Source organism: Mirounga angustirostris, unplaced genomic scaffold, assembly GCF_029215605.1.
Source record: "Mirounga angustirostris isolate CCGP_5_RB_7025 unplaced genomic scaffold, mMirAng1.0.hap1 SCAF_4, whole genome shotgun sequence".
NCBI classification, from domain to species: Eukaryota; Metazoa; Chordata; class Mammalia; order Carnivora; family Phocidae; genus Mirounga; species Mirounga angustirostris.
The window spans coordinates 111,043,091-111,066,757 of record NW_026991712.1 but is presented as its reverse complement, the minus strand read 5'-3'; the positions used below and the strand labels follow the sequence as shown (position 1 = coordinate 111,066,757).

General features: G+C 40.5%; 1 protein-coding gene across 2 annotated transcripts in view; it reads left to right on the top strand.

Moving 5' to 3' along the window:
* RWDD3 (RWD domain containing 3) overlaps positions 1-23,667 on the top strand; it is a 55,010-nt gene that overhangs the window by 10,629 nt on the left and 20,714 nt on the right. The window contains exon 1 of one of the 2 annotated variants that reach the window (XM_064588774.1): positions 1,363-1,487. The exons of the other annotated variant lie outside the window; for it this stretch is intronic. Coding sequence (XP_064444844.1) covers positions 1,421-1,487 — 67 coding nt within the window. The 5' untranslated portion in view covers positions 1,363-1,420. Of the gene's footprint in view, positions 1-1,362; positions 1,488-23,667 lie in introns of those variants that run through there. 2 annotated transcript variants of the gene reach the window in all.

Here is a 23,667-nt window from a genome sequence, read left to right as displayed (position 1 = left end):
TTCACCCTCTTGGCATTTGTTTTTTCACATAAGGTGAGGAGTTCAACTGGGTAAATTGAAGGCCCCTTTTCTTTCAAGTTCAATCATTCTATGATAAGAGTAATTAGAATCAAGGTTGGGGGATAGCCCGGGTTATGGCAGGCTATGAGCAAAATTCCTGTCAGCCAGCAATTTTAGAATATTGGTTTCAGTTGCATAAGTTTTTGGAGGCGGCTTAAATTCTAACTTTGATTGTGACTATGTGCCCTTGAGTAAGGCCCCTTGTTTATGACTCCATCTTCCTCACTTGCAAGAGGAGATGTTATCACTTGCGATCGATGAACCTAGCCAAAAGAGTCTGAGTGTAATATTTGCTGAGTGCTTCAGGATTCTTCGGGAAAAGAGATAAAGTTTTAATGATGTACTTTCCCACTATACTTGAAGCCAAGTTGATTTTTTTAATACTCTTCCTAGTGTTAACCTTTGAAAGTTATAAACATCTTGATCATGGTATCCAAAAATGGAGCCCATTTTCTTTATTTCCCACAAGAAAATATACTCAGAAAGGAAAGGGGATGACTAATGAAATGTAAATAGTAAGTTATTTATTCCTTGCTCACCAAAACAAAAACTCTAAGTCCTCCAATTATCTTGAGAAGCCAGTCTACCACTAATGGGTCAATTACCTCGGTTGACTCAGTACTGGGTAATCAGACTTTCCGTAAGATTTCTGTGTTCTTGGTGACCCTAAACATGGCCTGCTAGGGTTATCTGGTGGGCTCTGTGCGAAGTCAAGGCCAGGATGAACTGGGATGGGGAAACTATTCTGACGTTTGTTGTCTGTGACTTAGTTGGGTGGTACACTTAGTTGTTTCCTGTAACTTTATTGGTTTTTGGCTGACTGATAATGGAATTATCTATAGTAAAGATCCACTCTGGGTTTTTACAGTCAGTAGATGGACTCTCTGAGACAACATGTCATGAAGAAAAGTAATAAGTAAATCTGCATTGCTCTAGGGGAAAATGTGAATGATTCCTTAGCATTCTAATGAGTAAAAATAAGTGCTAATTGGGATTTATGTTCTAAAGAACGGAGTGAGAAAATGGATGTGCCAGCATATTAATTTTGTTCTTTAAAAATGACTAAACTAAAAACTTTTATAACTTTGGACCATTCTTTTTAGAAAGGCATCTAAGCTGTGTATTAAAAATGTGAAGCCAAAAAGAAGTCTACTTTCCACTGTCCATCCCTTTCATGACATTAGCTTCAACTCTTAAATATCCTTATTCCATATCTAACCAAATGCCTACATTTTGTATGTTTAACTCAGGCTCCAGAAACCTGCTGGAAAATCGTTCAACTCTGTGTAATGGAGCCACCACAAATTCATGGAATCAGTCATTCACTTTAAAAACATTGACACTTTAGGTACCAGGTACCATGCAAGCAGAGGGTGTAAAAGGTGAACAAAACTGTCAAGTCCTCCCCAGGGAGCTGGAAGGGAGAGGTAAGGAGCAGGAAAGCATATATATATCAAGTGACTCTGCAGGTATGTCTTTCCTCTTTGATTCCAGATCTTGCATAGTGTTTCACATACAGTAAATCATGCCATCAAAAAACATCTAGTCAGCACTTACTATGTGCCAGGCTCTATTTTAGGCTCTGGAGGACATCAGTGAACAATGTAGACAAGCAAGGCTCTGCTCTCTAGAACTCACATTCTAGCCATTGGAGAACAACAGTAAACAAGCCTGGGGAAAAAAAAAAAAAAAGAAATATACCAGGTAATTTCAGGTAATAATAAGTGCTGTGAAAGAAATAAAAGATAGTGGGGATTTGGAGGCATTTTAGAAGGGCCACTTTGTGGAGATGACCCTGGCACTAAGACCAGGTGGAATCTGCAAGCGTTGTGATGAGCGTGCTAGGCCGGGGAAATAGCAGGTGCAAAGTCCCCAAGGTGGAGATACTTTGGTGTGTTTCACGTAAAGGAAGCCACTGTGACTGGAGAATGGTTAGTGAGGGGAGGCGAAAGAGAAGATGTGGTCAGAGAGTTAAGCAGGCACAAATCACACTGGGTTGTTGTAAAGGTTTTGGCTTTTCATCATGCTTAGAATAAGCATTCCAGGTTTTAAGCAGTCCAGGGGAAAATGATGTGGGCTTACATGCAGGCTTTCCAACATTTTTTAGCACAACACCCAAGAACACACATATTTTATGTGGTGACTCAGTACATAAACACATATGCATAAACAAAAATTTCATGAGACAATCCCCTTAACCATGAGTGATGCACTCTGAGATTTGCTATTCGATTTCACCGTAAAAGAAGAAATACTGGTTGTCACCCACTAAACTGATTTCATAACTCATCAATGGGTTGCAACTCACAGTTTTTGTAAAATGCTGGCTCAGACTAACGTGCTGACAGTAGAGATGGAGAGAAATGAATAGATTCAGGGTATATTTTAGAAGTAGAGCTGACAGTGGTTATTGATGGACTTGTGAGGAGGTAAGGTAAAGAGCCTGATAAACGATGATTTTCTATGATTTTGGCTTGAACAAATGGGAGGATGGTCTTATATCCTGAGATGGGGAAGACCAAGGAAGGAATATGTTTTATGGGAGGGGTGGAGGGGAAATCAAGAAATCTTCTTTAAACACTTTGAATAATTCCAATTATACATGTTCATGAGCATATAGAATATTTGTAATATTAATTGCTTGAAGTACAAACGAACAAAAAATCTTTTTATGTAGACTCTTAAGAATACTTTAAAAATATTAATTTTATTTTCATCATAGGAAATAAAACCTGCTAACTAAAAGGGAAAGAAATGGAATCCATGGTCTAGCCACATAAAAATGACTGTGATTAGTTTTTTTTTAATGTTTCCTTAGGGTAACTTTTTCTATGCACTTTTTTTCTGGTCTTCACCTAAGCTTTTATACAGATGATTGTTTGGGATTGGAATTATGTAAACAGTTTAGAGCTAATCAGTGGATTTGGAGACAGTGAGGTTCATGGTAATTGATGTTTAATGAGTAGCTTTATTTTTGTAATAATAAGGTGATTTTAATGGGAAACCCAGTGATTTAGTCCACTATTTCTCAAACTTTAAATACCCACACATATGATTACATTATATTTTTCAATCAGTTTTGTATATGTGCCCAGATTTGGATGTATATACTCCATATACACTCCAACACTCATCTCCATACCTATTGAGAATCCTGGGTACAGGATTAAAAATTTTTTTCAAATATAAAATAATAACTAAACATGCTTTTCCAAATTACATGTGTCATTTCTGGGCTCCTTCACTCTTCATTTTGGTACACCCCTTTAAAAGCTATAAACTTTAGGGGCGCCTGGGTGGCTCAGTTGGTTGGGCGACTGCCTTCGGCTCAGGTCATGATCCTGGAGTCCCGGAATCGAGGCCCGCATCCGGCTCCCTGCTCAGCAGGGAGTCTGCTTCTCCCTCTGACCCTCCTCCCTCTCATGCTGTCTCTCATTCTCTCTCTCTCAAATAAAATAAAATCTTAAAAAAAAAAAAAGCTATAAACTTTGAAACCTACTTCCTGACCCCATTCCTTGATGACCAGTGATTTCATCAAGCCTAGTTGGCCTTTACATACAACAAAGCTTATTTCATGGTTCTAATGACTATTAGATACTGTGTCTATAGTAACCTTAAATCCACAAAAATACTTTCTCTTACACTTCAACACTTACTGGTCGTTCTATTGAAGCATTGTCTTAGGCTTTATGTAAACATGAGGAAGAACATGGTCCTTACCCTCAAGGAGTTTATAATCCAATCTCATCATCAGACAACTTTTAAAAAGTAAACGTCTAACAGCTTAAATTGACTGAAATATTGTGAAGATAGTACTGTGCCCATATACCCCAAACGCAGTTTCCCTTTCTATTATCATTTATGTTAATATGGTACATAGTTTTACAGTCAATTTGAATCATACCACTTACAGAATTTTGAATTCTCTCCTTTTCACTTTACAGTATATCGTCACTATTGTTTCCACTTAAAATGAATGCTAGTGGTGGCCAGGTACTCTAGATATTACCTGTGCCAGCCACCTCATTTATCAGATGAGGAAATGGAGGTTAAGACCAGCGTATGGGGTAAAACCAGAGCTGCAGGCCCCCATCCCCAGGTCCGTGAGTGTAACACGGCTGCTTCTCACCTACCAGGGAGATGTAAGGATGTAGGGAATAGTCCTTCATGAGTTCATTCAACCAACCAATAGTCACTGAATACCCACTAAGCATCAGAGATTATTGGGTTGGTACAGAAACAGCAGTAAAACCGGCCACTTTCTATCTCCAGGAATTTACATTATAAATGGTTTTGAGTTCAGATCATGGAATAAAAGGACATTGAATTTCTGCTTTCCTTCAGTGAGGTGGGAAGAGCAAAATGTACTGGGGAATGGGGAGCTGAACATAATTTCCGAGGGGTTGTTGTGGTAGGCTGATAATGGCTCTCCAAAGGTGTCTATGTCCTAATCCCTGTAATCTGTGAATGTTACTTTACATAGCAAAAGGAACTTTGCAGATGTGAGTAAGGATCTTGATTATACAGGGTTATGCAGATGCATCCAATGTAATCACAAGAGTTCTTATATTACAGATGGTTCTTGACACACAGTGGTTCAACTTACAATTTTTCAGCCTTACAATGGTGTGAAAGCAATATGCATCCAGTAGAAACTGTGCTTCGAATTCTGAATTTTGCTCTTTTCCCAGGCTAGCGACATGCAGTATGATACTCTCTTGTGATGCTGGTCAGCAGCAGCCCCAGCTCCCAGCCAGCCATGTGATCACAAGGGTAAACAACCGATATACTTATAACCATTTTGTACCATTTCAGCCATTCTGTTTCTCACTTTCAGTACCGTATGCGATAAATTACATGAGATATTCACCACTTTATTATAAAATAGGCTTTGTGTGAGATGATTTTACTCACCTGTAGACTAATGTCGGTGTTCTGAGCATGTTCAGGGTAGGCTAGGCTGAAATACGATGTGCAGTAGGTTAGGTGTATTAATGCATTTTTTACTTATGTTATTTTCAATTTATGATGGGCTTATCAGGAGATAACCTCATCATAAATTGAGGAAGATCTATATAGGAGAAGAGGAAGGAGATGTGACCAGAGGTACAGATGGGAGGGATGGGATTACTGGTTGGAGGCTGTGAGATGAAGAACATGGGCAGCCTCTAGAGGCTGGAAAAGGGAAGGAACAGTCTCTCCTAGAACCTCCAGAAGGAATGCAGCCTTGCCAAGGGCTTTGATTTTAGCTCCTTAAGACCCATTCGGGACTTCCAACTCCAGAACTGTAACAGAATAAATTCGTGTTGCTTTAAGCCACCAAATTTGTGGCAATTTGTTATGGCAGCAGTAGAAACTAATGCAGTTGATAAGCTGACTACTTTTTATGAAAAAGAAGAAATTATTAGTAAGATACTGTAGGATTATAGAATGTTAGCCTCTAAGTTTCAACTCTGCTCTATCTAATCCAATAGCTTCATTTTTTTAGAGGAAAATAATGATAAAAAGGAAAGTATCTGACAAACTTTTCCTTATTCAAACTGATTATATTGCTTTGGCTTTGAAACCATATATGTAGCAACATGATTCATAATAGCCCCAAACTGGAAACAACCCAAATGTCATCAGTACTAGAATGGAAAACCCATTCCCTATCTATTCCCACAATGGAATACTACACAGCAATGAGAATGTATGAACTACAATTACAAGGAATAATATGGGTTAATCACATGAACTCATGTTATTGTTGAGTGAAAGAAGACAGATACAAGGAGTTAATACCATATAATTCCATTTACATACATTTCAAAAACAGGCAAAACTAATCTATGATGTTAACAGTTACCTTGGAGAGGGACAGGGGCTGGGTAATGATGGGGAGGGGGCAGGATGGAAGCTTCTGGGATTCTGGCAATGTTCTGTCTCTTGATCTCAGTGCTGGTTACATGGGTGAGTTCATTTGGTAAAATTCATGTGATTTGTACAAACTTCTGGATGCTATATATAAATAAAAAGTTTACTTAAGATAAAACCATATGAATGTGTGCTCCCAATGGTTGTTTTAACAGTAGCTTAATATAAAGAATATGAGCTTTTAGAAGGAAAATAATGAGCAAAATTCCTTGCTGGACCCTTCTTGGATTCACCCAAAAGGGGAACCAACACCCCTCCCTCGCTTTAGAATATTGGATTTAAAAGTTTGTTCTAAAACATTTGAAACACTTACTTTTTGCTGTACTTTTTAACCTCTCTCTCCCTCTCCCCCCAGAACACATTATTTTCAGGCTGGTGTTTAAAAATATTATTTAATTGTAGGGAAGGGAAGTCTTTAATAAGTTAATGATAAATAACAATTGCCTAATTATGGTTCTGTGGAAGAATGAGGCTTTCTGGTGTGCTTGGAATTGTATCTATTCAGGGCCCCCTTTATTTTGAGCAGAATGCTGGTGGGAAGCTAAGGCTGGGGTCTGACTAATGAGACCCTTCACACGAAATATTGAGGCAGGGTAATCTGTACAAGTCTGGTGGGTTCATTTGTAGAATGCTGAACAATTTAAATTTAAATACTGAATCTTTCAATTAAATGATTTAAATAACAAACATTTAAATAATAAACATCCTACAGATTCAGTGAAAAAAATACAATTTCCTGTAACAAGTATTATTTCAAAGGTGTGTGGTCCTCACATAATTTTTTATTTCCTGGAAATAAAAACATTGTAGTCAATAGTTGAATATCTTGGGGAACTTCTTGCTCTTCAGCAAACATTGAGGAGAAGTGCAATTAAATTTAAGTAAGTCTTTACCCCAGAGGCTAGTGCTCTCTGTTTATTGTGTTCTTGAGGTCACTGGAGTGTGAGCACTTTCAACATTCTCTTATCTTGGGTAAGGAGGATGAGAGTCAGCACAGCACTTAGAATTTTCAAAGTACTTACATCAACAGGATTACTTCGGCAGAAGGTTCATTATCAAATGTCATTGTGACCTCTAGCGTTTCTTAAATTTTACCAAAGCCTGAAAACAATTTTGAAGGGTGCTTATAATTTTATTTCACGACGTTAAGGGAGCCAAAATTAAAAGTGAATATTGACTTAATAGTTTATTTTTGGCAACTTACTTCCTACCAAAACAAAATGAATGAAAGTTGGTGCCCAACTCCGGTGGAGAATATTAACAACAATAGCACCTTAAAAACATAAATAAATCAAAGGGAAATAATATGTAAAAACTACAGTGCTGATCTGCATAGCTAAGGAAGAGAATATTGATGCCCTTAATTTTTTAGGTCAAAGTTGGCAACATTTTTAATGTCAAATTAAGTAAGTAATAGAAAAAGATGATTTCATTTGTAGTGTTGAGTGTGCACTGCTTTTTATCATTTCACTGTGTTTTTTTAATATTATTTATTAGTTGGGAGAAATTTTGTGACAATAATATGAGCTATTAGAGAACAAATGAAACAAACAAAAGAGCATTTCATGGACTATATAACACATGAATTTGAATTAAAAATATTTTCCTTATTATCTCCTCGTGTTTAAAGATCTCAAATACTCATTTATTGATAACCTAGCATAAGAGCTTTCAAAATAAGATTGCCTGCCTGCCTTCTTTCTGTCCTCTCTCTCCTTTAAGTATGAGTGAGATATAGTACCAGACTCAGTTCTTCTCATTGTGCTTACAAAGAATCAAGAGCTTTATTCAAATGCAGATTCTCATTCAGTAGGTCTGGGGTTTTTGTAGGGTTGATCCTGGGGTTGACTGGAATTCGTGTTTCTAATAAGCTTCTCAGGGATGCATGCCCATGCTGTTGTATCTTGAACCCCACGTTGAGTAGCAAGGATCCTCAAATAGTCCATAATGTAACCCCAGAAACAAATAATACATTATATGTTAATTAATTGAATTTAAATTAAAAAAAAAGTTCCATTCTCTGCTGTAGCTCAAAAAGTCTCAATTTATTTTTCAGATTATGTGTACAACCCAGATGTCAACAGAAAGCTTCTTTTTCCTCTCAAGATCTAGATAAAATTAGGCCAAAACACATCACTAATTCTGTAGCCTCTGAAAACCCAAGGACTTTCCCACAATTTATGGAATGAACTCAGAGGCAAAACTTGGCCCTTCTCCAATTTCCACAAACAATCCACCTAAACAAAGATGTTGTCTGTAGACTTTACCTAGATGGGAGAAAACAGAGGAGTTGACGTAACACAAGCACAAATACTCTGAGAGAAACTGTGGGCTCCTGCTTCTGCAGGATGAGTCCAGCATCTGAGTCTTCTCACTGTATGAGGTGCTGTGTCCATCCTGTACTACATGCTGTAAATGTCCCCCAGGAGCTGGTGCTTCCTAAGTAGGGCAGGGAGCTGGTATTTGAGCTACATATGATCACACACCTATGTAGAACTCTCCTTTAAAACAAGCAAGCCAAAACTTCCTTCTGTCCGGATAGATCCAGGAGAATCCAGTGGTGAGTATAAATCTTTAATATGTAATAAATAATATTAAAAAAACACAGTGAAATGATAAAAAGCAGTGCTTAATTAGTTGGTAAATGCTGGCTGCATATCAATGTACATCGGATGTTCATGTGACTTCCTATCATTCTTAAAGTCCCATAATCACATAAGTAATAATATATATGTATTTAGTATTTTACTTAGATATAGTAGAAAATACTGCCAATGCCATCCAGCCAAAGACCACCAGAAACATACTTGTGAGTGAACAAATTGGGCTTAGTACTCATGGCAGAAAGGAAGAATGCATACCATGGGGAACTGTGGGATGTCTCCACAGTATAGGATTTGGGCTTGTGTTAAGTGATTTGGGGAGACTTTGAGGAAGTGGGGCTGTGCTTAGGATTGGATGTTGTCAGGAGACAGGTAATTCTATGATTGGGTATCTTAATAAATATAACCTAAAAAGAGAGAAGACTAAGTGGAGGATAGGCTATAATTGGCAAAGAAACACCAGTCACTCATACCAGGCAGGTTAGAGGATGTTTCATTTCTGTGGCTTGCACAATGTTTATGTTATGTCTGTGTGCAAAGATGATGATGAGGAGTTGCCTTTTTTTTTTTTATTGTCCTGCCCCATCATGGTCACAAAGCAGCCTTGTCTGATGCTGGTTCTATAAAATTGTTGATGTTCAACGGGAGAGCCCCAAGGCCTAGCTGATAGTACCAGGCCAATTCCTGGAGGTCAAGAGGTGCTTTTCTTTTTCTCAATACATTTTAGAAGAAAAATATTATTGCCTTTTTTTTTTCTTGGAGTAATATAACTTGGAGATAATAAAGTGACAGATTGGATGGAATTATCTAGGTGAAGCACAAAATCTTCAAAAATGGCAATATTTACGTGTTAGGCAGAAAGAGCAAAACTTGTGTGACTGGTGTGACCTTCACAAATTTACAAATGTGACCACACGTTTTGCTTAATAAATTGAGTCCATGCTAATAAGCAGTTTCCATACTTTTCTTCCTCAGTAATTTCCAGTAATGGCAGGTACAGATTCAACCCAAGAGTGGGGAGATTTGTGGGTCTGTCCTCTTTCAGGCATCAAGTGGAGAGAGCATTTGAATCAGATGAGTCTATTGCCTTTGAGTCCACAGGGTATCACCACTGAAGACTGGTCCTGCAGTTTGATGGATGATGTTGGGATGCCCTCGCTGGTCTGATAGCAGACAGTAGTACCATAGATTGGGCATTAGGGTTATAGCTACTTTTTCTGTTTTTATTTTTTAGCTTATCTGTGTCTCTCTGCAGGGCTGCAGTTCCCAGAGGTGGGTTAGGCAGCCAGAGTTGCCAGCAAGCCAGAGAGATGCCTGGCTGCGGAGTAATAGCTGAGACCGAAGACCAAGAAGAGAATTCAGTGCCCAGGGTACTGTCAGGAGACACCAGTCCTTTTTTCTTTCCTTTTTCTCTTTTTCTGAGGGAAGAAATGTGGGCTTTGCATCAAGTAGCTTTACTTTAATTTCTAGTATAGTAACATACAAGCTGTGTATCCTTAGACAACTTACTTAGTCTGTTTGAGCCTTTTCTCATCTGCTAAAACTAGGAGTAATAATGGCCTTGTGCTTTCTGCTTCCTTTGTCCATGGCATCTTCCTCCACATGGCAAGCCTTGCCTATTTCTCCCCTTTCCACTTAGTGGGAATCCTACCCAACCTTGAAGACCAAGCTCCAGTCACTACTCCCTCAGTGGCTCCAACCTATTGTGATCTCTGCTCCTTTTGAACTATTTATAGTAAATAGATACTCAAAGTACTGCTCAATTAGCACTTATCAGTCATTTCCTTTGTAGAACATTATTCTCAAGGAGAAAGGAAAGAGCCAAGGAGGTAGGCTGAGAATAAACTGTTTTGTTTATTTTTTCACCAATTTTCTGGTTCAGGCCTCCTCCTTCTGCATTCTTGATCTTCCAGCAATAAAACAGATTGCCCTGGTATGTCTTAGATATTCCACTGTGGGTTCTCTATCTGATTGTAGTTTGAAAGAAAAAAAAAAAAAAGAGGCAGAAATGCTATTGGACATCGCTTCTCTGCCAGGGGTGTCGGCCTTCTAGCTTTCCTGGCATTTCCCTCACCTCCCCCTAGATCAGGAGAGTTATGAGTTTTCCCCCTAATGACTGAGATCAGCTCCACCATTGCTGCCAAATGACAAAACGTTAGATGAATTTCTCACCAGCGGTTGGAACCATCTGGCTAACACAGGACCCCAGCTAAACTTAAATCATTTTACCCCTGCCGGTCTCCAGCAAAAACTTTCTCTTTATCATTCCTGACACTGCAACCAGTGCTGTTCCCTTACTCCCAACTCTTTGACCAGGCTCTGCAGTGATTTAAAATGGTTATTCAAGCTCTACCTCCATTTCAAAGCCAATCACCAGACTACACACAGCTTGTTCACTCTGGCTCTGCATCTGGCCCTACTCCACTTCTGTCTGGGATTGTGTTGTGCCATTAGCTTGGAATAGTATTTTGTTATTATTATTATTATTTTTAATAAAGATTTTATTTACTTATTCATGAGAGACAGAGAGAGAGACAGAGGCAGAGGGAGGAGCTGGCTCCCCGCGGAGCAGGGAGCCTGATGCGGGACTCGATCCCAGGACCCTGGGATCATGACCTGAGCCAAAGGCAGACGCTTAACCGACTGAGCCATCCAGGCGTCCCGTATTTTGTTATTATTAAAAATTTTTTTTCTACCTCTTGACTGCCTTCACCCCTTTCTCTTACCTCCTGCCCCCCACCTCTGGCAACCACCAATCTGTTCTCTATATCTCTGTGCTTGTTTTAGTTATTATTTATTTTTTTAGATTCCACAGATAAGAAGAATCATATGGTATTTTTCTTTCTCTGCCTGACTTACTTCACTTAGCATGATACACTTGAGGTCCATCCATATTGTCACAAATGGCAAGATTTCATTCTTTTTTATGGCTGAATAATATTTCAGTGTGTGTGAATATATACCACAATTTCTCCATCCATTTGTTCATCAGTGGACCCTTAGGTTGTTTCCATATCTTGGCTATTGTAAATAATGCTGATTACAGATATATACAGATATATATACAGATATATATCTTTTCAAGTTGGTGCTTTCCTTCAGGTAAATATTCAGAAGTGGAATTACTGGATTGTATGATAGATAGTTCCATTTTTAACTTTTTGAGGCACCACCGTACTGTTTTTCATAGTGGCTGCACTGATTTGCAGTCCCACCAACAGCACACAAGGGTTCCCTTTTGTCCACATCTTTGCCAACACCTGTTATTTCTTGTCTTTCTGGTAATAGCTATTCTAATAGTGTGAAGTGGTATCTCACTATGGTTTTGACTTGCATTTCCTTGATGATTAGTAATGTTGAGCATCTTTTCATGTACTTGCTGGTCATCCATGTCTTCTCTGGAAAATGTGTTCAGATATTCTGCCAATTTTTAAATTGGATTGAAATTTTTTGCTATTATTTGTGAGTTCATGTATTTTGGATATTAGCCCCTTATCAGATATATAATTTATAAAATTCTTCTCCAGTAGGTTGTCTTTTCATTTTGTTGATGGTTTCCTTTGCTGTACAGAGCTTTTTAATTTGATGTAGTCCCACTTGTTTATTTTTGCTTTTGTTGCTTTTGCTTTTGGTGTCAGTTTCAAAAAAAAAAAAAATCATTGCCAAGATCTATGTCAAGGAGTTTACTGCCTATGTTTTCTTCTAGGAGTATTATGGTTTCAGGTCTTAAGTTCAAGTCTTTAATCCATTTTGAGTTGATTTTTTCTGTGTGGTGTAAGATAGTGGTCCAGTTTCATTCTGTTGCATGTAGCCTGTCCACTTCTCCCAACACCATTTATTGAAGAGACTGTCCTCTCCCCATTGTATATTCTTGGCTTGTCATAAATTAATTGACCATATATGTGTGGGTTTATTTCTAAGCTCCTTATTCTGTTCTATTGATCTATGTGTCTGTTTTTTATGCCAATACCATACTGTTTTAATTGCTATAGCTTTGTAATATACTTTGAAATCAGGGAGCATGATGCCTCCAGCTTTGTTCTTTCCCAATATTGTTTTGGCTATTCAGGGTCATTTCTTTTTTTCTTTTTTCTTTTTCTTTTTATAGAGGCAGAGAGAGGGAGTAGGAAGGGACAGAGAGAGAGGGAGAGGTTTTTTTTTTAAGATTTTATTTATTTATTTGAGAGAGAGAGAGAATGAGCAGTGGGGAGGGGCAGAGGGAGAGAGAGAGAGAAGCAGACTCCCCACTGAGTAGGAAGCCCAATTTGGGGCTCCATCCCAGGACCTGGAGATCATGATCTGAGCTGAAGGCAGACACTTAACTTATTGAGCCACCCAGGCGCCACCCTTCCTGCCCCCCCCCCCCCCCCACCCGGCTCCCTGAGAGAGAGAATCTTAAGCAGGGTCCACGCCCAGTGCAGAGACCGACTCAGGGCTTGAACTCACAACCCTGACTTCATGATCCGAGCTGAAATCCAGTCAGGCAATTAACTGACTGAGCCACCCAGGTGCCCCTAATCAGGGTCTTTAGTGGTTCCATACAAATTTCAAGAATATTCTATTTCTGCGAAAAACGTCATTGGAATTTTGATATGGACTGCATTGAATATGAGGTTGCTTTGAATAGTATGGACATTTTAACAGTACTGATTCTTCCAATCCATGAGCACAGACTATCTTTCCATTCTTTGTGCCTTCTTCAGTTTCTTTCATTAATGTCTTGTGGTTTCCAGTATACAGGTCTTTCACCTCCTTGGTTAAATTTATTCCTGGTATTTTATTATTTGTGATGCAATTGCAAATGGGATTGTTTTCTTAATTTCTCTTTTTAATAGCTTGTTATTTGTGTATAGAAATGCAACAGATTTTTGTGTTTTGATTTTGTATCCTACAACTTTACAGAGTTTACTTATTAGTTCTATCAGTTTTTTGATGAAATCTTTGGGGTTTTCTGTACATAATATGTCATCTTCAAGTAGTGATGGTTTTACTTCTGCTTTTCCAATTTGGATGCCTTTTATTTCTTTCTCTTTTTTTTTTTTTTTAAAGATTTTATTTATTTATTTGACAGAGAGAGAGATAGCGAGAGCAGAACACAAGCAGGGGGAGTGGGAGAGGGAGAAGCAGGCTTCCCGCCGAGCAGGGAGCCTGATGTGGGACTCGATCCCAGGACCCTGGGATCATGACCTGAGCCGAAGGCAGACGCTTAACGACTGAGCCACCCAGGCGCCCTTATTTCTTTCTCTTAACTGTTCTGACTAGGACTTCTCATACTACATTAAGTAAAAATGAGGAGAGCAGGCATCCTTGTCTTATTTTTGATCTTAGAGGAAAAGCTTTGAGTATGATGTTAGCTGTGGGTTTATCATATATGGTCTTTATTATGTTGTGGCACATTCCCTCTGTACCCACTTTGTTGAGAGTTTTTATCGTAAAAAGATATTGAATTTTGTCAAGTGTTTTTTCTACATCCATTGAGATGATCATTTGATTTTTGTCTTTCATTTTGTTATTGTGATGTATCACATTGACGGATTTACCAGATGATAAACCACTGTTACATCCCTGGAATAAATTACACTGATCAGGGTAGGGTTTGTGATCCTTTTAATGTATTGTTGAATTTGGTTAGCTAATATATTGTTAAGAATTTTTGCATCTATGTACATGTTCTTGCGGTCCTTGTCTGGTTTTGGTGTCAGGGTAATGCTGGCTTCATAAAATAAGTTTGGAAGAGTTCCCTCCTCTTCTATGGAATTGGCTTCTGGTTCTAGTTCATGATAGCAACGTAGGAAGATCCTGAACTCACCTCCTCCCACATACACACTACATATGGAACAGTTTCTCTTTAAAAAACCTAAAGTGTAGCTGAGTGATGATTACATTTTGGGCAAACGAGAAGACCACATTGAAGCAGACAGGAAAGCCTGGCACAGAATCTCCATAAATCCCTCCACCCTCAGCATGTTGATCCACAACCAGGAGAAAACTCAAAGCCTGGAAAATTCAAAGCCTCTTCACCCCGAAGACCAAAGGGTTTGCACCTTGTATCGGGCAACTTAACTTTTAAGACCTGCCCTGAGAGATGGGCCTCCAAACATCTAACTCTGAAAACCAATGGGGGCTCATGTCTCAATACCTACAAGACTGAAGTGATATGAGAAACAGCTCTTAAAGGGCCTGTGCACTCAAACTCACCCAGCCCCAGGCTCAGGTCAGAAGCAGCCAATTGCACCCAGGCTTAAAGTGAAGAAGGCTCATGTTAAAGTATCTGCCTGAAGGGCAGGCATCTAATTTAACACAGACATGTAGGAGCCTGCTGGAACATTCTCTGGGATGGACTCTCACAGGTGCCACTTTTGCTCTATCCCTCTGCCATGCTCTAGAGCATTTGTATCTCCTGGCAGGGAGCTTTTTTGTGGCTGCAGCCCAGGTGCTGCCTTGGCCACCCGGCTCTGGAACCCAGGGCAGCTTGTGTTCTTGCTCCCATGGGATTGCAGTAATTAGTGCCACCCAGAAAAGAGGTCATACCCCTTTCTGGTATCCCAATTTTTGCAGCTGCGACCATGGGTCACTTCTATATCACCTGGCTCTGGTGGCCAGTGGGGCTTATGCTTGTGGGTCCCACAGGACTGTAACAGAGGGAGAAAGGCTTTTTAAACAGTACTACTCCCAGGGCACAGCAAGAGGCAACAGACGCAGGAGCTTGGTCTTTCTGTGAAGGAGGCCTATTAACTAACTAATTATCATGGCTGCAGTCTGAAGGGACGGAGGCTTCTAATTAAACACCCATCTAGGGGCTGACTATAATTGTTTCCAGGGATTCTATCTTCACGCTCTCCCTGTGCTGTGCTCCAGAGTGCCAGTGTCTCCCGGAGGAAAGCTTTGCATGCATCTGGCACCCTAGCAGTTCTAATGACTGCTACCCAGGGGACACCACCTGATTGCCAACTTTGGTGCCCATGGGAGCTTGCATTCCTGGGTCCCACAGGACTATGGAAATCAGACAGTTCTTGGGAGGCTACCACCCCCAAGCACCGCACGGGCAGCAGAGTCTTTGTGTTAACATGTCTTATTTTCCTGGTGCATTCAGCTCTTGGAATACTTGGTCAATTCTCTTTCTAGCAGACTTTGGTCAGGACTCCTTGATTGACCCTTTACAGGTTTTCCTACATTCAAATCATGGAGATTGGAGTATGGGCCTCTGATGTCTTTTCTGCAAGAAGGCCCTAGGTTTCTTATAGGGACTTAGTCATCTCCTCCCCCAATGACCAGCTCTGCACACCAATGGGAGAGACAGATTTTGTTAAGACCAAAAAAAAAAAAAGTCCCTTATTCCAGAATGTTGGGTGTCTACTTATGCTATATTTGCATAACTAAAGGGTTACTTAAGTGACCCTTCTCTAGTCCAAGAAGCTCAAGTTCTATCAAGTTTAAAAAGGCAGAAATAAAAATAGTGGAGGGTAGATATCCTGAGATATTAGCAAGGAAAAGAAAAGTTATAAGAATAGGGGAGGCCGTGGTAAGGAAACCCGGCATTTTTTTTTTTTTAAGATTTTATTTATTTATTTGACACAGAGAGAGCAGGAGAGCACAAGCAGTGGGAGTGGCAGAGGGAGAAGCAGACTCCCTGCTGAGCAGAGAGCTGATACGGGTTGAAACCCTGGGATCATGACCTGAACGGAAGGCAATCACTTAACCGACTAAGCCACCCAGAAGCCCCAGAAACCGGGCATTTTATAAAAATGAGTGATCAACAATTTCAGTTTTTATCAGGTCACATAAGTGGATACTGAGAAGGACCCACTGGATTTGGACTTTGAGTCATTGTTGGATAGACACATGATTGCACTGGTTTGAAGAATGAATTAGAGATGAAGTAGAGACTGTTAAGTCTGCACTTTCCTTCTAAGAACCTTGGCTGTGAAAGCAAAATGAGAGGGGATAACTGTGTGTGTGTGTGTGGGGGGGGTGATGTGGAGGTAGGCTTTCTCAGAACAAGGGCAGCTTCGAGGAATTCCAGTCTCACTTGTATTATCTGCTTCTTGAGGAATTTTGAGTTCACTGAGACCTGGTGTTTCTTGTTACAGAATCCCATCCAGGCTACATAACATTTAGTCATCATGGCCCCTTAGGCTCCTCTCAGCTATGACAATTTCTCAGACTTTCCTAGTTTTAGATGACTTTGACAATTTTGTTTGTTTTTAAGTAGGCTCCATGCCCCATGTGGGGGTTGAACTCCCAACCCTGAGATCAAGAGTTGCATGTTCTACTGACTGAGCCAGCCAGGTGCCCCATGACCTTGGCAGTTTTGAGGAGTACTGGTCAGGTATTTTTTGTGTAATGTCCCTCGACTGGGATTTGTCTGATGCTTTCCTCATGATTAGACTGGGGTTATAGGCTTCTGGGAGGAAGACTCAGAGAGTCATTTTAATCACATGACTAATCACTACTGATGTGAAGCTTGATCACCTGGCTAAGGCAGTATTTGTCAAATTTCTCCACTGTAAAGTTACTTCCCTCCCTCCCCTTCTATACTGTCCTCTTTCAATGGAAGTTACTATGCAAAGCCCACACTTAAGGAGTCAGGAGCTAGCTTCCACCTCCTCGAGGTGGAGTATTTATATGAATTATTTGGAATTTTCTAAACAGGAGCTTTGTCCCTTCTTTCCTGGATAAGTCAATTTTTAGACCCCTTTGAAAGACCTAATGACTTCATGGCTTGCTTACTGAGATTAAACTTGTAGGATAAATTTTATCCAGGAAGTCAGCTATTTGATTCATACTTTTCAATACGGATTATTAACATGCTGACAGTAGCAGAAATTAAGAGCATGGAAGAGCCTCCCAGAAATACTGAAAGTGTTCACATATTTCACGTATTTCTTTTGCTAGTCGTTAACATTTCCATAGGCCAAGAAAGAAGTCATTTAATGGGAATGACCTGTAATGGAGTGATTTGAATAACACTCCATTCAATTCCAAGTTGAAATACTGAATCAACACTTTCGTCAGTTTTAATTTTCTAGTTTCTGAATACATAAGACTGTTTAAAACATTAAAGTTATTGAGTTTCACATCCTGATAATTAGCACTGATAATGAAAGAGAAACTACAGAATAAAACTGGTTGTGTTAAGCAGCCATAATTTATCTAGGCTCTATCACTTACTAGTTGTGGGACCTACTACAACTTAGCTTCTGTAAGCAAACCTCCATTTCCTCCCCTATAAATTAGAAAAAGAATAATGCCTACATAACAAATTTTTGAGGATTAAGTGGGAAAATATATATTTATATATATTTTTAACCAGTTATCATACAGTGTAATATTAGTCTCAGGTGTACAATATAGCGATTCAACACTTGCATACATCACCCAGTGCTCATCACAAGTGCCCTCCTTAATCCCCATCACCTGTTTAACCCATCCGCCCCCCACCTCCTCTCTGGTGACCATCAGTTTGTTCTCTATAGTTGAGTCTGTTTCTTGGTTTGCCTCTCACTCTTTTTTTTTTTTTTACCTTTTATTGATTTGTTTTGTTTCTTAAATTCCACATATGAATGAAGATAATATATTTTATTTTATTGCATTTTTTTTAAAGATTTTATTTATTTATTTGACAGAGAGAGACACAGCAAGAGAAGGAACACAAGCAGGGGGAGTGGGAGAGGGAGAAGCAGGCTTCCCGAGGAGCAGGGAGCCCGATTTGGGGCTCGATCCCAGGACCCTGGGATCACTACCCGAGCTGAAGGCAGACGCTTAATGACTAAGCCACCCAGGCGCCCCTGAAGATAATATATTTTAAAATGCATTTGTAACCTATAAAGTTGCACCAGGCCCTCAGGGTGACACTCAACCCGGGTGCACTGCTGCAGCCAATATGTTTATGCCTAATGTTCATCAGATTGGTTGGGGCCCAAGCTGCATCAGTGCTAAGTATTTTGAACATCACTGCTGTTAGCTACTTGTGAGGCACACAGAGAGTCAGCTTCCTCCTGGCCCTCACAGCCAGTTAATTTATGTACTGTTGGAACTAGTGCTGTATCTGGGCCTTGCTACATGTGACTAATTAAGATGCCTTGATGACTGGAGATCTGGAGGTGGGGAGCCGAGGGTTCACCTTGACGGATTTTGAAAGGCAAACCTTGCTCTTGCAGAAGGTGTACTTGCTATGCCTGAATCAGCAAGTCCTGCTGGGAAGCCCTTCCCAGTGTAAGCACAGACAGGTAGACAGACATGCCCACATATTCACGCTTGTGGTTCCGTGGCCCCCTGTCTGTTGGTGTGAACATTTTAGGCAGCGGACATAATTAGAATTCGGTAAAGACAGTTTCGTTCCTTCCCTTGATTTCCTTTTGTTAAAATGTTACCCAAAGCAGTGAACACAGGAGGAAGACTACTCCCTGAAAAATTTCCTGAGTATAAGCAAGTTAGAAATCATAGAAAGTTATAAAAAATTCCAAGCCATATTTAATACTGAGTTAGGAAAGAGCTGCTCCAGGTGATTACATGACACCAGTAAACAAACAAAAAAAATATTCAGGAGTCTCTCCTCAAATACATTATTAATTGAAGGCAGATTATGGACTCAATTCCACTTCTGTTGAAAAAAAGATATTTAGTGCTTTTGGAAGAAATAATATCATACTTTTCCAATCACATTCCATGTTTTGTTTTTCCAAGTCAACATTTTTTGCTAAAGAGTTGTTTTTTCTTTGTAAAATTGTTTCAATTACCTAAGATTGAATATACAATTTTTTAATAATTGCAAATCATTTATTAATATGTATTTTTAAAGGTCATCATTTTGGGGAGAAAAGTAATCATATATTCTATTTTGTTATTAAAATTTGAAATCAGTAGTCCATAAGGAAAAACAGGGACCCTTCAGCCTCCTTCTTACTGCCTAATGTTAAAGATCTGACTTCCATTTCAAGGATGTATGCTGGGGTAAGAATGAGAACTCAGTGCATCATTCCAGAACTTGGCGGGTTTCCCTCCCTGAGTCACAAGTCTTGTGGTAAAAAAAAAAAAAAAAAAAAAAAAATCTTCAGATAGTTCCTGGAGATAAGGTTTTTAACATCAATTTATTTCTTCTATTTCATCCATAAATATTTTATAGTTTAAAAAACATTCTTACCACTGAGCAAAACTCTTAATTTTGTTAAGCATATCACTTGAGATATTGAATTTGAATTCTACTAAAAAAAAAATACATATTATCAAAGAAACTGGGGGTGGAACTGGCCATGAAAGCCACCGGATCTATTTACACATAGTGTGACTCACGCGATATCTGGATGGCTTTCATTTGTGCAGGAGCCACGAATTTTAACACCGGAGAAGTTCTTCGAAATCATCTCGTAATTTGCATCTTCTTACAGCTGGGGAAATTGAGTTCTCAGAGTTAGGCAGCTTGTAGGCAAACAGCTGCTCACAGGGAAACCGAGTAGGTTTGTGGTCCTGGGTTCTTTTTTTTGGTAAAGATTTCACTTACTTACTTGAGAGAGAGAGATTGTGAGCGGGGAGGGAGAGGGAGAGAGGGGCAGAAGCGGACTCCGCGCTGCGCAGAGCCCAGTGCCGGCGTTGATCCCACAACCACGAGATCACAACCCGAGGCGCAACCAAGTGGCAGATGCTTAACTGACTGAGCCACCCTGGCGCCCCGGGCCTGTGTTCTTTGAGCTGCACGCTGCTCCCCCGCCCCTGCTGCTGAAGCCATACAGCAGGGCCCCCTGGTCCGGGGCCGGGCCTTCCGAGACAGCCCCGCCGCGCGGACGCCGGGAACCGTGGGTAGCACGAACCCTCTATGTACCATGGTTTTCCCTACACGGGCATCCCTATGATAAAATTTAATTTCTCAATTAGGGAAGAAGTGATTGAACATAACTGCTAATAAAATAGAACGATTATAATGAGATACCTGGGATAAAAGTTACGTGAATGTGGTCTCTCTCCCTCAAAATATCTTCGTGTTCTTTTTTTTTTTTTTGAAGATTTTATTTATTTATTTGAGACAGAATGAGAAAGACAGAGAGCACATGAGAGGGGGGAGGGTCAGAGGGAGGAGCAGACCCCCCCCGCCGAGCAGGGAGCCCGATGCGGGACTCGATCCCGGGACTCCAGGATCATGACCTGAGCCGAAGGCAGTCGCTTAACCAACTGAGCCACCCAGGCGCCCCTATCTTCGTGTTCTTGTGACGGTGGGAGACTACCAGGTGACTCGGCCAGGAGATGAAGCGAGGTGAGTGAGGCAGGCACTGGACGTAGTGTTAGGCGACTCTTGGCCTTCTGCTGATTCTTCAGGAGGATCGTGTGCTTCCCCACCGAGGTTGACCCGGGGAAGTGAAACTGCAGAGAGCAAACCCGCGCCGCCCGGGGAGCACTACTCTAGCTTAAACCCAAGCCGAATCAGGCGCCTCCAGGGCTGCAGGCTGTCCCTGAAACAGCCAGCTTCAGCCCTTGTGCGGCTCAGTGAAGTAAGCCAGCTGGGCTCAGACTGTGTGTTAAAGGCGTGCGCAACTGTAGAAAGAGAAATTAGAGAAACGATTCCATTTACAATAGCACCAAAAACCATAAGATACCTCGGGATAAACCTAACCAAAGAGGTAAAGGATCTATACTCTAGGAACTACAGAACACTCATGAAAGAAATTGAAGAAGACACAAAAAGATGGAAAAATATTCCATGCTCATGGATCGGAAGAATAAACATTGTTAAAATGTCTATGCTACCCAGAGCAATCTATACCTTCAATGCCATCCTGACCAAAATTCCAATGACATTTTTCAAAGTGCTGGAACAAACAATCCTAAAATTTGTATGGAATCAGAAAAGACCCCGAATCTCCAAGGAGATGTTGAAAAAGAAAAACAAAGCTGGGGGCATCACGTTGCCCGATTTCAAGCTATATTACAAAGCAGTGATCACCAAGACAGCATGGCACTGGCACAAAAACAGACATATAGACCAATGGAACAGAATAGAGAACCCAGATATGGACCCTCAACTCTGTGGTCAGATAGTCTTTGACAAAGCAGGAAAAAACATGCAATGGAAAAAAGACAGTCTCTTCAATAAATGGTGCTGGGAAAATTGGACAGCCACATGCAGAAGAATGAAACTCAACCATTCTCTAACACCATTCACAAAGATAAACTCAAAGTGGATGAAAGACCTCAATGTGAGACAGGAATCCATCAAAATCCTAGAAGAGAACATAGGCAGTAACCTCTTTGACATCGCCCACAGTAACTTCTTTCAAGATACATCTCCAAAAGCTAGTGAAACAAAAGCAAAAATGAACTTTTGGGACTTCATCAAGATAAAAAGCTTCTGCACAGCAAAGGAAACAGTCAACAAAACAAAGAGGCAACCCACAGAATGGGAGAAGATATTTGCAAATGATACTACAGGTAAAGGGCTGGTATCCAAGATCTATAAAGAACTTCTCAAACTCAACACCCAAAAAACAAATAATCAAGTCAAAAAGTGGGCAGAAGATATGAAAAGACACTTCTCTGAAGAAGACATACAAATGGCTAACAGACACATGAAAAAATGTTCATCATCATTAGCCATCAGGGAAATTCAAATCAAAACCACATTGAGATACCACCTTACATCAGTTAGAATAGCAAAAATGGACAGGGAGAGAAACAACAAACGTTGGAGAGGTTGTGGAGAAAGGGGAACCCTCTTACACTGTTGGTGGGAATACAAGCTGGTACAGCCACTTTGGAAAACAGTGTGGAGGTGCCTCAAAAATTTAAAAATAGAGCTACCCTATGACCCAGCAATTGCAGTACTGGGTATTTACCCCAAAGGCACAGATGTAGTGAAAAGAAGGGCCATATGCACCCCCAATGTTCATAGCAGCAATGTCCGCAATAGCCAAACTGGAAAGAGCCAAGATGCCCTTCAACAGATGAATGGATAAAGAAGATGTGGTCCACATATACAATGGAATATTACTCAGCCATCAGAAAAGATGAAGACCCAACTTTTACATCAACATGGATGGGACTGGAGGAGATTATGCTAAGTGAAATAAGTCAACAGAGAAAGTCAATTATCATATGGTTTCACTTATTTGTGGAACATAAGGAATTGCATGGAGGACATTAGGAGAAGGAAGGGAAAAATGGGGGGAATTGGAGGGAAAGATGAACCATGAGAGACTATGGACCTGAGAAACAAACAGGGTTTTAGAGGGGAGGGGGGAGGGGGGATTGGTTAGCCCGGTGATGGGTATTAAGGGGGGCACGTACTGCATGGAGCACTGGGTGTTATACGAAAACAATGGATCATGGATCACCACATCAAAAACCAATGATGTATTGTATGGTGACTAACATAACATAATAAAATTAAAAAATAAAAATCAAGGTGTGCACGAAGTCATATCTTCCTATCACTAGTAAAATGTGTACGTGTATTAGAACCGTGAAGTGTTATAGTAGTATGCTCTCTGTGGCAAGTGATGCAGTCCCAAAGGGAACTGGCTAAGGCCAAGAAAGAGGGTGGTTTGGTGTTAGGATTCTGGGATAGCTCACACAATTGTAGGAAGACCTGCACTCCCAAATCAAGATAGAGCTGTCTTCCAGAAAAACCTGCACAGAACTGAATGCTGCTAGGACTCTCTCTCTCGCTCATTATCTTTATCTTCTTGAAGCTTTCATTTGAACTTCTGGGGATGGCGGGGTTGGGGTGTCACCCAACAGAGAACCAGTTATGAACTCAGGTTTGGCTGTTTGTGGCTGCAAAATCGATACTCGAGAGACAAGTGATGGTGAGAAAGAAAAGGTTGCTCTACTCGGGAAGCTGGCAACCTGAGAAGACAGTGGACTAACATCTCAAAGACCACATTCTCTGTCTAGGGGAAGCCAGAGGGCTTGAAAGGGGAAAAGGGAGGGGGCTGCTGGCAGGAGAAGCAGGTGCCCAGACGGTTAGGTGTCTGTTGACATGAGCCCGAACAGAGTTGGTGGCATCTTTGGCAGCTGTTTTCAAATGCAGTCAGGCCTTATCTTCTGGCAAAGTCTGGTCCTTCACTCCTTAAGGCCAGTGGGTCTACAAACCTCGAGG